This window comes from Ovis aries, chromosome 2 (genome assembly GCF_016772045.2).
Source record: "Ovis aries strain OAR_USU_Benz2616 breed Rambouillet chromosome 2, ARS-UI_Ramb_v3.0, whole genome shotgun sequence".
NCBI classification, from domain to species: Eukaryota; Metazoa; Chordata; class Mammalia; order Artiodactyla; family Bovidae; genus Ovis; species Ovis aries.
In genome coordinates, this window is record NC_056055.1 from 118,015,997 (window position 1) to 118,028,077 (window position 12,081).

At 38.5% G+C, this 12,081-nt stretch overlaps 1 protein-coding gene across 13 annotated transcripts in view; it reads left to right on the top strand.

The window, feature by feature from the left end:
* The window catches only part of IWS1 (interacts with SUPT6H, CTD assembly factor 1), a 57,252-nt gene that overhangs the window by 23,374 nt on the left and 21,797 nt on the right, over nucleotides 1-12,081 (top strand). For all 13 annotated transcript variants that reach the window (XM_060409610.1, XM_027964674.3, XM_060409607.1 and 10 more), the window contains exons 6-10: nucleotides 5,269-5,366; nucleotides 6,726-6,876; nucleotides 8,731-8,813; nucleotides 9,820-9,949; nucleotides 10,840-10,957. In XM_060409610.1, the coding sequence (XP_060265593.1) occupies nucleotides 5,269-5,366; nucleotides 6,726-6,876; nucleotides 8,731-8,813; nucleotides 9,820-9,949; nucleotides 10,840-10,957 (580 nt within the window). The remainder of the gene's footprint in view (nucleotides 1-5,268; nucleotides 5,367-6,725; nucleotides 6,877-8,730; nucleotides 8,814-9,819; nucleotides 9,950-10,839; nucleotides 10,958-12,081) is intronic.

A 12,081-nucleotide genomic window follows, 5' to 3' on the forward strand; every position in this document is an offset into this window, starting at 1 on the left:
GTTTGTTTGTTTTTATGGCAGTGGTTCTCTATTAAGGCATTCCAGTAAGTAAGAATAAACAACTGCGATGTATCCAGCAGAATAATCTAGAAAAAAGGTATTCAGAAAGTGAAATGAAAGGGCCTGCAAAGGCATAAAAGGAATATAACAGGCAAAATTGTACGAAGGGCAGGAAGGAACACATTAAAGTGCAATGAGAGGCACTTTACAGTGCTAAAGAGAAAGAGTCACAATAGTTACGGAACTTCTCATTATAGCAATGGCGGGCAGTGTGATTTGTCCTTCTGCTAAGGACAGCTACAAAAGCTAGACAAAATGTTTCAGAAAGTTGCTCATCATCATAAAATGAGATGAAACCCAGCAAAAGGTAGAAACCTAAAGAGGTAAGCTCAGCATTTAGAATTGCTTTCTCTGGGCTATTCATCTAGTCAGGCTGAGAGGGTAAGTTTATTTTCAGCTGCCTCAAGGCTCAAGAGACAAATCTTCGAGGTCAGGGCCTGTTGAGGTTAGGTAACCCTGAAAACACCATGCTCTGGATTGAGACTCCTAAGGTTAAGGGTGAACTGGAAGTTAAAATAGCCTTTGCTCAGATTTTAGGTTACCTTGGAGTCATCTAGCAGCATGGAGAACCTCAGTCTCAGAAGTTTGATGACTGTGATTAGCCCATTGGCTCTCAGGAACCTGATGTATTCAGACAGAAATCCTTTCAGACAGGGACTTCCCTGACAGTCCAGTGATTAAGATTGTGCTTCCACCACACGAGGCTTGGGTTTTATCCCTGGTCAGGGAACTAAGATCCCATGTGCCAAAACGTTTAAAAAAAAAAACTTTCAGAATAAAGTTAACATAATCATAGACCTCAAATTATTTCTGTAGTTTTTCAAATACATAATATGCACTTAACAATTTTAAAGAAAACAGTAGTAGCAACAGATGGTAGAAATAGCCCTAAAGGCTCTAGATACAGAAATTTCAGGTAGTACCTGTGTTCAGCAAGGTCAAAGATTAAAGGGTTTCTTAGAGCAAATAGTTGTGTGTGTGTATATTTTTTTAAATATTTGGAAAAGAACCAAGTAGAAATTCTGGGGACTTACCTGGCGGTCCACTCACTGGTTAAGTGTTCGCCTTGCAGTGCAGGGGACGAGGGTGTGATCCCTTTCCAGGGAACTGGGATCCCGTGTGCCGCAGAGCAGCTAAAGCCAGTGGGCTGCAGCTGCTGAGCCCGCGCGCTCTGGAGGCCATACACCGCTACTGGCTGGAAGGAGAGTCCCACGTGGTGCAGCAAGGATCCCGTGACCCACACTGGGACGGTTAAATACCAGTGATGGTTAAACCACCACAACCAGGGTGGTTAAAGACATTAATTAGTTTTTTTAAAAAACTCTGAAACTGTGAAACTACAGTAACTGAAATTTAAAACTTGGTGAATGAGTTTAACAACAGAGTAGACATATTTGACAAGAAAATGAGTGAATTGGAAGGTAAGTTAGAAGGAACTATGTAGAATGAAATACTGAGATATTAGTGTAGAAAATGTAAAAACCATAATGAGAACGTTTAACAGGGTGAATTGGAATCCTCGAAGGAGAAATGAAAAATATACGTATATCTGAAGCAGTATTTAAAGAAACAATTCATAAATCATAGAGTCTAGAAATTCTGCAGATTACAAGTAGGATAAATACAAACCAATCTGCTCACAAATACATCACAATAAAATTGCAGGAAAGTCTTGAAAGCAGCCGAAGGGTAATAAACAAGTACATTCAGAGAGGAGTGGGTGCCATGCCCTTCTCCAGGGATCTTCCCAACCCAGGGATTGAACCCAGGCTTTCTGCGCTGCAGGTGGGTTCTCTACTGTCTGAGCCCCCAGGGAAGCCCTCAGAGAGCGAGTTACTTTAATAGCTGACTTGCCAGCAGAAGTAACAGAATCCAGGAACTACAACTTGGAGTTCTTTTGTATTCTACGGAAATGAAGATTCCCTTCTTATTTCATCTTATCAAAATGCCAACTGAAAGAAGTGGTAAAGGCAGAAAGAATATCTCAGGCAGAAAGTCAGGGATGCAGGAAGGAGAAACGGGAACAGAGGCATGTGGCTGAGTCTAAATGGGTAGTAGTCATGCAAGCCAGAGTCACATTTGGTAAGGTTTAAAATGTGTTTAAAACTAAACCATGATGGCAGTAACAAAGTGGGCATTTACATGAGATTGAAATGTTCACGGGTCTTTGCAAAGGTATGTGAAAATACGTTAGTAGTCTGGTAAGTCGGGATGCACATTGTAATCTCTAAAAATACTACTGAAATGTGTAACTTCCAACCTAATAGAAAGGAAAAAGGAAATAATAAAAGCTAGTCAATCCAAAAGAAGGCAAGAAAGAGAAAAAGAAATACAGAACAGAGGGACAGTTAGAAAGTAGTACATGGTAAGGTAACAGGTAACAAACCTTGGTAATATCACACTGAAATGTATTAAGTGCTCCAGTTAAAGAACAAGTTTAAAGAGACTAGATTTTTTAAATGAGCATATATATACTCATTTCAAAATTTATCCAAAACAGAAGATAAAGAAACGTTGAAAATAAAAGAATGGAAAAGAATACTGTCTCTGAACACTAGCCACAAGAAAGCTGATGTAGCTGTATGAATATCAAAGAGGTAGACTTTCAGGCAAGAAAAAGTTCGAGATAAAGAGGGTCACTTTATACTGGGAAAAGGTTTTAAATTGTACCTAGCCATGTACTTAGTAACATGGCTTTAAATACTCATAATATATACAAAGCAAAAATCGACAGAACCGCAAAGAGAATGCACAATTCTGTAAGTGAAATGTAAACAATAGAACCATCAGACCAAAAAATACCACCAAAGATAGGAAAGAGTCTCTTTTTTTTTTTTTTTTTTTTTAATTTAAAATTTTTGTTGGACCTGGACCTTCGTTACTGCGTTGCGCTTCCTCTGGTTGTGGAGAGCAGGGGCTACTCCAGTTGTGGTCTGCGGGCTTCCCGCTGCGGTGGCGTCCCTTGTTGGGGAGCACTGGCTCTGGGCACGCAGGCTTCAGTAACTGCAGCGTTCAGGCTCAGTAGCCGTGGTATGTGGGCTCCGTGGCTCTGGCCTGTGGAGTCTTCCCAGACCAGGGACTGACCCCACGCCCCCTGCATTGGCAGGCGGATGCCTGTCTGCTGTACCACCAGGGAAGTCCGAGAAGTTTCTCTTTCTATATAATCCAGATACAGAAACCCTTTGGAGATTATAAAAGATAAAAATATCTTCTATTCAGTGGTTTGCCTTTTCACTTTCTTAATGGAGTCTTTAATGAGCAAAAGCTTTTTAGTGTAAATCCACTTTACCAATCTTTTGCTTTATGTTGAAAGTGTTTCGAATTGTAGGAAAATTTTGCCTATTCCCAGGGTTATAAAAACATTCTTGTGAGTAATTCTTTAGAATCCTGCGTATCTTTTCATTTAATTTATAATGTCTGTCTAGAATGAGTTTCTATGTGCAGTATGTGGGCTTTCCCGGTGGCTCAGTGGTAAAGTATCTGCCTGCCGATGCAGGAGACACAAGTTAGATCCCTGGTTCGGGAAGATCCCCTGAAGAAGGAACTGGCAACCCACTCCAGTATTTTTGCCTGGAAAAAATCCCATGGGCAGAGGAGCCTTGTGGGCTGCAGTCCGTGGAGTTGCAAGAGTCAGACGTGACTCGGTGAATAAAAAACAAGTTCAATATGTATGAGATAGGCAAGATTTCTGCCCCCCACCCCCTGGTTGACCCAGATTATTCTTTTCCACTACTCTGTAGTGACATCTTTGTCATAAATCAAGTGTGTATATATATCTTCTAGTCTTTTTCTGAATTATCTTTTCTGTTCTATTGGTCTATCCTTGTACTGTTAATGCATAACTCTGGATATTTGGTTTTTTATGTCCTTTAAGTTTGTTTTTCTCAAAGATTGCCTTGACTTTTCCTGGTTCTTTGCATTTCCAAATAAAATTTAAACCTCTGCCAAACATAGAAACTATAGACAGCATTTTCTGAATGCAGTGAAATTAAAAGTCGGAAACAAAATTAGCAAATAAAACACCCTTGCCATCCAGAGAAAATTAAAACTTGTTAAACAGTTCTTATGTTGAGAAAGAAGTCAGTACTTTCATTACTAAAGCAAGAGAGAATGAAAGTAGATGAATTTAGAGTATAGTTCAAGATGGTAGAAAAATAGCAAATCCAAAGAAAATAGAAAAGAATTCACTCAATGAGTGCCAGAGATTGTTTGGACATTGCCCTCATGGGCCTTATACTCAACTTTAAGCCACATTTACAAGGACAAGATATATTGTTCTAGCGTGGAGAATGGACATCAGCTGATACGTTCAGTTCAGTGAGAAAAACAGCATCCTAGGGAAAGCATTGGGAAGGCCTTTCTAAGTATAATATGAAAGTTACAAGCTATGAAGAAAATACTGGCCATTTAAGTTAAAAAATTGTGCCTGGAAAACATGACCATAAACAAAATCAAACTGTATTTGCAAAACTGTACAGGTGTGAGGATTGTGCTGTTCTGTCACGTAACAAGGGCTGATTTCATTTTAAAGAGATTTTCTGTACCAGTAAGACAAAGATCCAGTGGGAAAATGGCCACTGGATATTGAGAGTTCACAGAGAAATAATAACAGATAGCTTTGAAACCTGGAAAATGCCCAGCCTTACTCATAATAAGTGGATGCAGAGAAAACTACAGAGATGTCTTTTGTTTTTCTCAGTGCAGAGATTGCTAATGTCAATGCTTGATAACCTGCTGTAGTCCTGAGAAGGTGAGGAAACGGGTTCACTTGTGCTTTGCTGAAAGGAGAGTTAATGGTATAACCAGTTTGCAGACAGTTTGCAGATATTTCTCAAGATTTCAACTACACATATCTAAATGTCAATAGGGAAATATTTACATTATGGCTGCAATTGTTTGATGAAATCAAACAAAACCTTAAAAACAAAGGTAGTTTGTACCAATATCAGTTTGACTCCAGATTCTTCTGTTAGATGTGAAATGTGCAAAACAGTATGCCATCCTCAGTGTGTATAACGAGAGACTGCAGTGAGTAAGAGTGCTTCTGTGCGCATGAGTGTGTCTGGAAGGAAACAAACCCAGGAACACTGATGACTAGGGGGGAAGGGAGCTTTTTCGCTATATATCTTTTGGTATCCAAGAGCAAGCAGTTCCACGGAAGAGTCTGTAATGAGGTTGTGATAACTGACTGACTTACCCTGCATTTAGGGTTTTAACCAAGAAGATTTGGAAGAAGAAAAAAGTGAAACACAGGTAAAAGAAGCCGAAGATTCAGATTCTGATGATAACATAAAGAGAGGAAAACAGTAAGTTTGTTTTATTTTTTTTTATGGACTTTGTTAAAAGAGAACTTTAAAATGAGATGAAGACTAACAAACTTTGTTTTTCTAATTTTGGTTCCTGATTAAGTGTAGGAAAGAATCTTCCATTTTTGTTCTCCCATATACTTCTCTATATACAGTTGCTATCTTAAAATTATTTGCACTTGTTATTTTTCTTTCATTTGCCCTGTGCTTAGCTATCTTTGTGGCGCTATTTGGTTGTCCGGCTTTTTAAATTCACATCTCAACTTACTTTTCTGTCTAAAAAGTAGCCCAATAAAAGTTTATTGAGAAAGAGAAAGCTGATTTAGGAGTCCCGGAGGGGAAGGTTTTAGATACAGAATACTGCTTGATTGTAGTTCACATACTTTTGTTGAGATGATAGGAATCTGTACAGAAAAATCTGGTGTCTTGAAAGGTGCCAAACATAGAAAGATTTATTAGTTACTGTTAGGGTTATAAAGATGATACTGTAAATAGTAGTTTCCTTCTTAATTCCTAGTGACATGCAAGAATTAAGCTGAGAGAGTTTCCAGTACCTTTGGAAATTAAATTATATAAACCATATCATCTTACTTACTTGGTAGAGCATATTTGCTCCCTTCTTAAGTGTAAAGATTCAGGTGAACTCTTAGAATGACTTTTTGAGGCTCTTCATAGCAGATCTGTCGGAGAAGGCAATGGCACCCCACTCCAGTACTCTTGCCTGGAAAGTCCCATGGACGGAGGAGCCTGGTAGGCTGCAATCTGTGGGGTCGTGAAGAGTCAGACACGACTGAGCGACTTCACTTTCACTTTTCACTTTCATCCATTGGAGAAGGAAATGGCAACCCACTCCAGTGTTCTTGCTTGGAGAATCCCAGGGACGGGGGAGCCTGGTGGGCCCCCGTCTGTGGGGTCGCACAGAGTTGGACACGACTGAAGCGATTTAGCAGCAGCAGATTTGTACATTTCCATCTTTATCTCAGTCATACTATGTTTTGAGTTACTAAGAAACAGCAGTTTTTTCCCTAGTTATTCCTATATAAGACAGAAGTGTTTAGATGATTGAACACCACGCTTTCCCTCCCCGCAAAAGGCAGTGCAGTTAAAACTGAACCATGGAGTGACAGGTAAAACTTGAAATGTGTTTTATGTGTAACAGTTGGGATAGTAGAAAAATTGAGCATAAAATTTATGATCACTTATTGTGTTCTGTTAAAAACAATTTTAAAAGTACTTGTACTTAAAAAAGTAGCACTTAATTGAGTTAGAACTTTAAAAATTGGTGGTTCTTAACTCATAAAAGAAGGTGTGTATTTAAAAGAGAATTTATATTTTCCTTGCTTTTGTGTTACTGCTTAGCATGGACTTTCTGTCAGACTTTGAGATGATGTTACAGCGGAAAAAGAGCATGAGTGGCAAGCGCAGACGCAACCGTGACGGTGGCACTTTTATTAGCGACGCTGACGACGTCGTGAGTGCCATGATCGTCAAGATGAACGAAGCTGCTGAGGTGGGTCACTTCCAGCTTCGTCCTTCTTTCTCTCCCGTAAATGATTATATAGCCTGTTTTGTTTTCTGGCCACACCTTGTGGCTTGCAGGATCTGAGTTCCCAACCAGAGATTGGACTCATGTCCTTGGCAGTGAAAGCACCAAGTCCAAGCCACTTGACCACCAGGGAATTCCTGCCTTTTTAAAAAAAAAAAAAAAAAAGCTTAATTCTTGCTTAATTTACATTAAAGATACTTTATTTTTTTTTATGGTAAGTATTTAATGTTCTAAATGTTAAACATGGAAATTTTTAGTAGTATGTTTTAGGGGGAAAAAATGAAGACTTGAATATTTAGTAAAATGAGCCTTTTTAGCTGAATTGGTCTGCCTTTTTCATAATATTTTGCTATTTTATTCATTTGGCCACACAGTATGTAATTCCTCAATCAGGGTTCACAGCTGGCACCCTCTGCATTGGGAATATGGCATGTTAATATCTGGACTGCCAGGGAGGTCCCTGGTTTGCTGTTTTTATGGAGGAATGATTTTGCTCTCAGGTTTGGCTAGTTTACCACAAAGTGATGTTTCTTCACATGCAAAAAAATTATAAACTTATGCCTAATAGGTTTTAAACTCATGTGTCATGCTTTTGCCTCTGATTAAGAGATTACATTTAATTCATTGCATTTTAAAATTGTGCTCAAATGTAAAAATTGGCCAAATACAATGATTAAAAACAAGTCCTGCTCTTTTAGAGGCACTTGCTGAGGTATTTTGCTATGTGTATAGGATTTGTTCCAGAATAATTCAAGGGTGAAGGGGAAAGCAGCTAGAGAGATCAGTAAGCAGGATTGGCCATGTGTGTGTAATTGTTGAAATGTGTGTGTCAGGAGTGTGTCTTTTTGTTTTCTGTGTTTGTAGAATTTAAATTTTCTACAATTAAAAAAGCAGAGGAAATTCCTTGGTGGTCCAGTGGTTAAGACACCAAGATTTTGTTGCCAAGGGCCTGGGTTTCAATCCCTGTTCTGGAAACTTAAGATTCCTGCGAACCTTGCAGTACGACCAAAAAAAAAAAGTAGGAAAAAAAATACCCAAATATCAAAGACTAAAAGTTTTTAATAACATATTCTTGTTACAAACCGCATAGCTAGAATATTATTCTTAATGATAAACTAAATTTTTCCATGTATAATTCTACATTGAATGAACTCTGAAAACCTGACATTTGTGCCAGTATTTTAAATTAAAATTGTTACTCTCAATTTGTAGTTGTTAAAACTAATCATTCTAACAATTTTGTGGGGTTTGGCGCTACAAAATGCCTATATTGTATGTAGTTCTTTCTTGTAGGAAAACCTCTAGTGTCTCAGAGAAATTGCCAGTTTGTTATATTTAAAGCTTAGAATTATAGTGTTAATAATTTGCTATTAGTGATTGTTCTCTGACAAATATGGTATATTAACACATACATATGGGATCTAGAAAGATGGTACTGATGAATCTATCTGCAGGGCAGCAGCTGAGACAGAGCACGGGCTCATGGGGCATGGAGGGAAGGAGAGGGTGGGACAAATCGAGAGAGCAGCATTAAAACATAGGCATCACCATGTGCAAGATGAGGCAGCCAGTAGGAATCTGCCGTGTTGCTCAGGGGGCTCAAACCCAGTGCTGTGTGACAGCCTGGGGAGACAGGGTGGGGTGGGAGGAGGGAGGGGCCGCGCGTCTGTGGCTGATTGGTGTTCATATATGGCAGAAACCAACACAGTGTTGTGAAGTAGTTTTCCTCCAATTAAAAATAAATTTTTAAAAAAAGTTTAAAAAAAGGCCATTGCTTTCTTTTTACTTTTTTTTAGAAAAATCTTTTTCTTCCTATAGGAAGACAGACAGTTGAATAATCAAAAAAAACCAGCACTGAAAAAATTAACATTATTACCTACTGTGGTCATGCACCTTAAGAAGTAAGTGTTCTGTTTTCTTTAAAAAGTGCTTTCCTTTTAATGGAATGATATTCAAGCTATGTATTGGTGTTCTAGAGACATTAAAGAATGATCGCCTTCTATCAGTTTACAGAAAAATAGTAATGAATAGAATTTCCTCAATTATTACGTTCTCATAGATTTTTCTTAAACTTTTATGCCTGAGAAAAACGGAACAAATAGCAAGCTGATGTTAATGAAAGAAAACTTGGAAACTACTAATTTTGTTCTTTATACGCTATAAATTGGGTCTCTTTTCCCAGTATGATTGAGAGCAGAGCAAATCCTGGAAGACTACTTGGAGGATGTATTGAACAAGACTCCTGCGACCTGTTATGTCATGAATTTTATCTTTGTATTAGTATACCAATGAGCCAAACACATGGTCTAGGACTTTATACTAGAAAATTGCTACCTCTGTGCCAACAGAGAAAATTATCTGTGCCAGACTTCATATATATAATACCATGTTCTCTGTTAACATAATTGATCTGGTACATAAAATGGAATTTGAATAGTAATCAGTATTTCGTTGTGATTTTTTTTCTGCTGGGAGAGTGGTGGTATTCCTGCCTGCAAAGAATAGCATAATTCTGGGTTCTCTATTACTTGAAACAGTTTGAGGATCACTGTTCTCCTAGGTTCAACATAAGTTTTTTAGGTGTGATAGTTGAAGCTCATTATGCTTGCTGTCTGCACCACTCATACCAACATTAGCCTACCCTCGTGTAAGTTGGTGTGTTTTGGGGGCGGTGGTGGGTTACCATTAACAAACCATCTTTCTTTGCATATCATGTCTGTTTCTTGAAAACAGGAACTAAATTTCATAGAGCTGTTGAAATCTATGAACACGTGCTCAGTAAAAAAAAATGCATAATTTTTTAAGCAGTTTTTTGAAGCATCACTAAATATATAAGAAAATCAAAGGAAGCTACAGTAGAACCAGCGTTCATAGCCTTGACCTTTTCCATTATTGTTATTGTTTTAGGCAGGACCTTAAAGAAACATTTATTGACAGTGGTGTGATGTCCGCCATCAAAGAATGGCTCTCCCCTCTACCAGATAGGAGCTTGCCAGCACTGAAGATTCGAGAAGAGCTGCTGAGGATTCTGCAAGAGGTGAGAGGCAGATAATCTGACTTGTTTGCTCTGGATTAATTATTTGACATGGCTTGTATTATCATAACCTCTGCATTTTACTGTGTATTTTTGCATTGTCTGCCATAGCCTATCAGAAGAGTTGTATTCGGTATGTTTATTAGGAGCATACCAAGTAAAATGAACTTAAAAGGAAGGCCTTTTAAAACTTCTTGTGACTGTGGTATTGAAGAAAAAAGATCTTGCGGTAGATCTTTTAGATTCTCTGGTTTATCTGAGAAGAGTAGTATGGTAGTGGGCGTGTTTTAGGGAGGCACTTGACGTAGAAAGAGCAACAACTTCAGCCTCAGATGTGCCTTTAAATCTTGGTCTGGGCCACCTTATGTGGCTGTGACACCTTGGGCAAGCTGCTTAACTTCTGAAGGAATCTTGAGGAACCTGCTATGTGCTAGGTGTTTTTTAAACGTATAGGTTCATTTATTCCTCACAGCAAACCTGCAGGATAGGTGTATTATCTCCATTTTACAGATGAGGAAATTAAGACTCAGAGAAGTTAAATGACTTGTCCAAGGTCACAAAACTAGCAAGTGGCTGTGGGTCCAGACGTAGGTCTGTTTGGTTCAAAGACCTGAGAGGACCCTTGATTTGTTAAACTGCCAACCTCTGAGGTGCTTAGTTTACACTTCCTCACACTGTTAAGTTTTACTTCAACTCAGTGGTAGTACTGACCTCTGAACTCCTTACGGGAACACAGTGTCTTTGTGTTCAATGGCTATAGATACTGAAAATAGAACTTTTTTGTCGTTTGTTCTGTTGTGAATGAACCAGGTGTTGCAGGCCCGCTAGAGTAGATTGACAGGACTCCCAGCTTCTTAATGATTAATATGTGTGTATGTGTTTATGTTCCCCAGCTACCTAGTGTGAGCCAGGAGACCCTGAAGCATAGTGGGATTGGACGAGCAGTGATGTATCTCTATAAACACCCCAAGGAATCACGGTCTAACAAGGACATGGCAGGGAAATTAATCAGTATGTACATTTTGCTTTTTGTTTCTTGTGTTCATGTTTGTAGAGAGACATGTATATACATATAAACTAACTATATTTTCACTAGAATTCTTTTAAAATGAGTCTATGAAACGAAGTAGAAAAATTTTTGATATCTTCTTAGAGATACCAAGCTTCTTGTCCTTAGACTTAAAATGCTTCTCAGTATATTTAAGGATGCTGTCCCAGTGTATAACAAATAAAATTATGTGTTTTCTAATTATGGATCAAAAACATGTAGAGAGAGGGAGATTAGAATTAGGCCCTAGAGTCAGTCCTACCTGGGTTCCCGTTTACCACCTGCCTTACTGCATATCCTTGGGCTAGTGATTTAAGCTCTAAATCACGTTTCCTCCTCTGTAAAACAGAGAACTGTGTGTTTAACTTAGGTTGCCGTAAAGATTAAACAAGATACATATAAAGCATGGTGCCTAGAATACAGTAAATCCTCAAGAAATGTTAGCTGCTGCTGCTATTGTTGTTACTTTTTTATAACGATCTCCAAAGCCTTTTGTGTGTTGTTACTTAATGATACCAGAGAAATCCTGAGAAGTCTTAACTGAAATTCATCCAATCAGTTGCTGTATTGAACACCATGTGTATCTTCATCCCCCTCCTTAATTCTTCCCGTGTTTTGTGTTGGAAAGATTTTTAAACTTTAAGACTAGATTGAAGTAGTAACTACTTTTATATCTGAATTGGAAAAGGAAATGGCAATCCACTCCAGTACTCTTGCCTGAAAAATTCCGTGGATGGAGGAGCCTGGTGGGCTACAGTCCATGGGGTCACAAAGAGTTGGACAGGACTGAGCGACTTCACTTTCACTTTGACTTTACATCTGAATACAGTAGTTATTTGCCTATTGCTATTTTAAGATTATCAAAAACTTTTAGAAGAAATTTAATTTTTTAAATAAACGAGAGGAGTATTACATCTTGTTACTAACCTGCAGTTTACTGCCTATTAAATAATAAGCCTTTGATGCTTTGATGCAGTGGTTTCCAACCTTCTTCTTGCCCTAGGCAGAGGGAAGCGGGCTGTTCCTACTGATACCCATGGTGTACTACAAGCGATTCGGAACCCAGAGATAGGGAAGGCATGTCAGT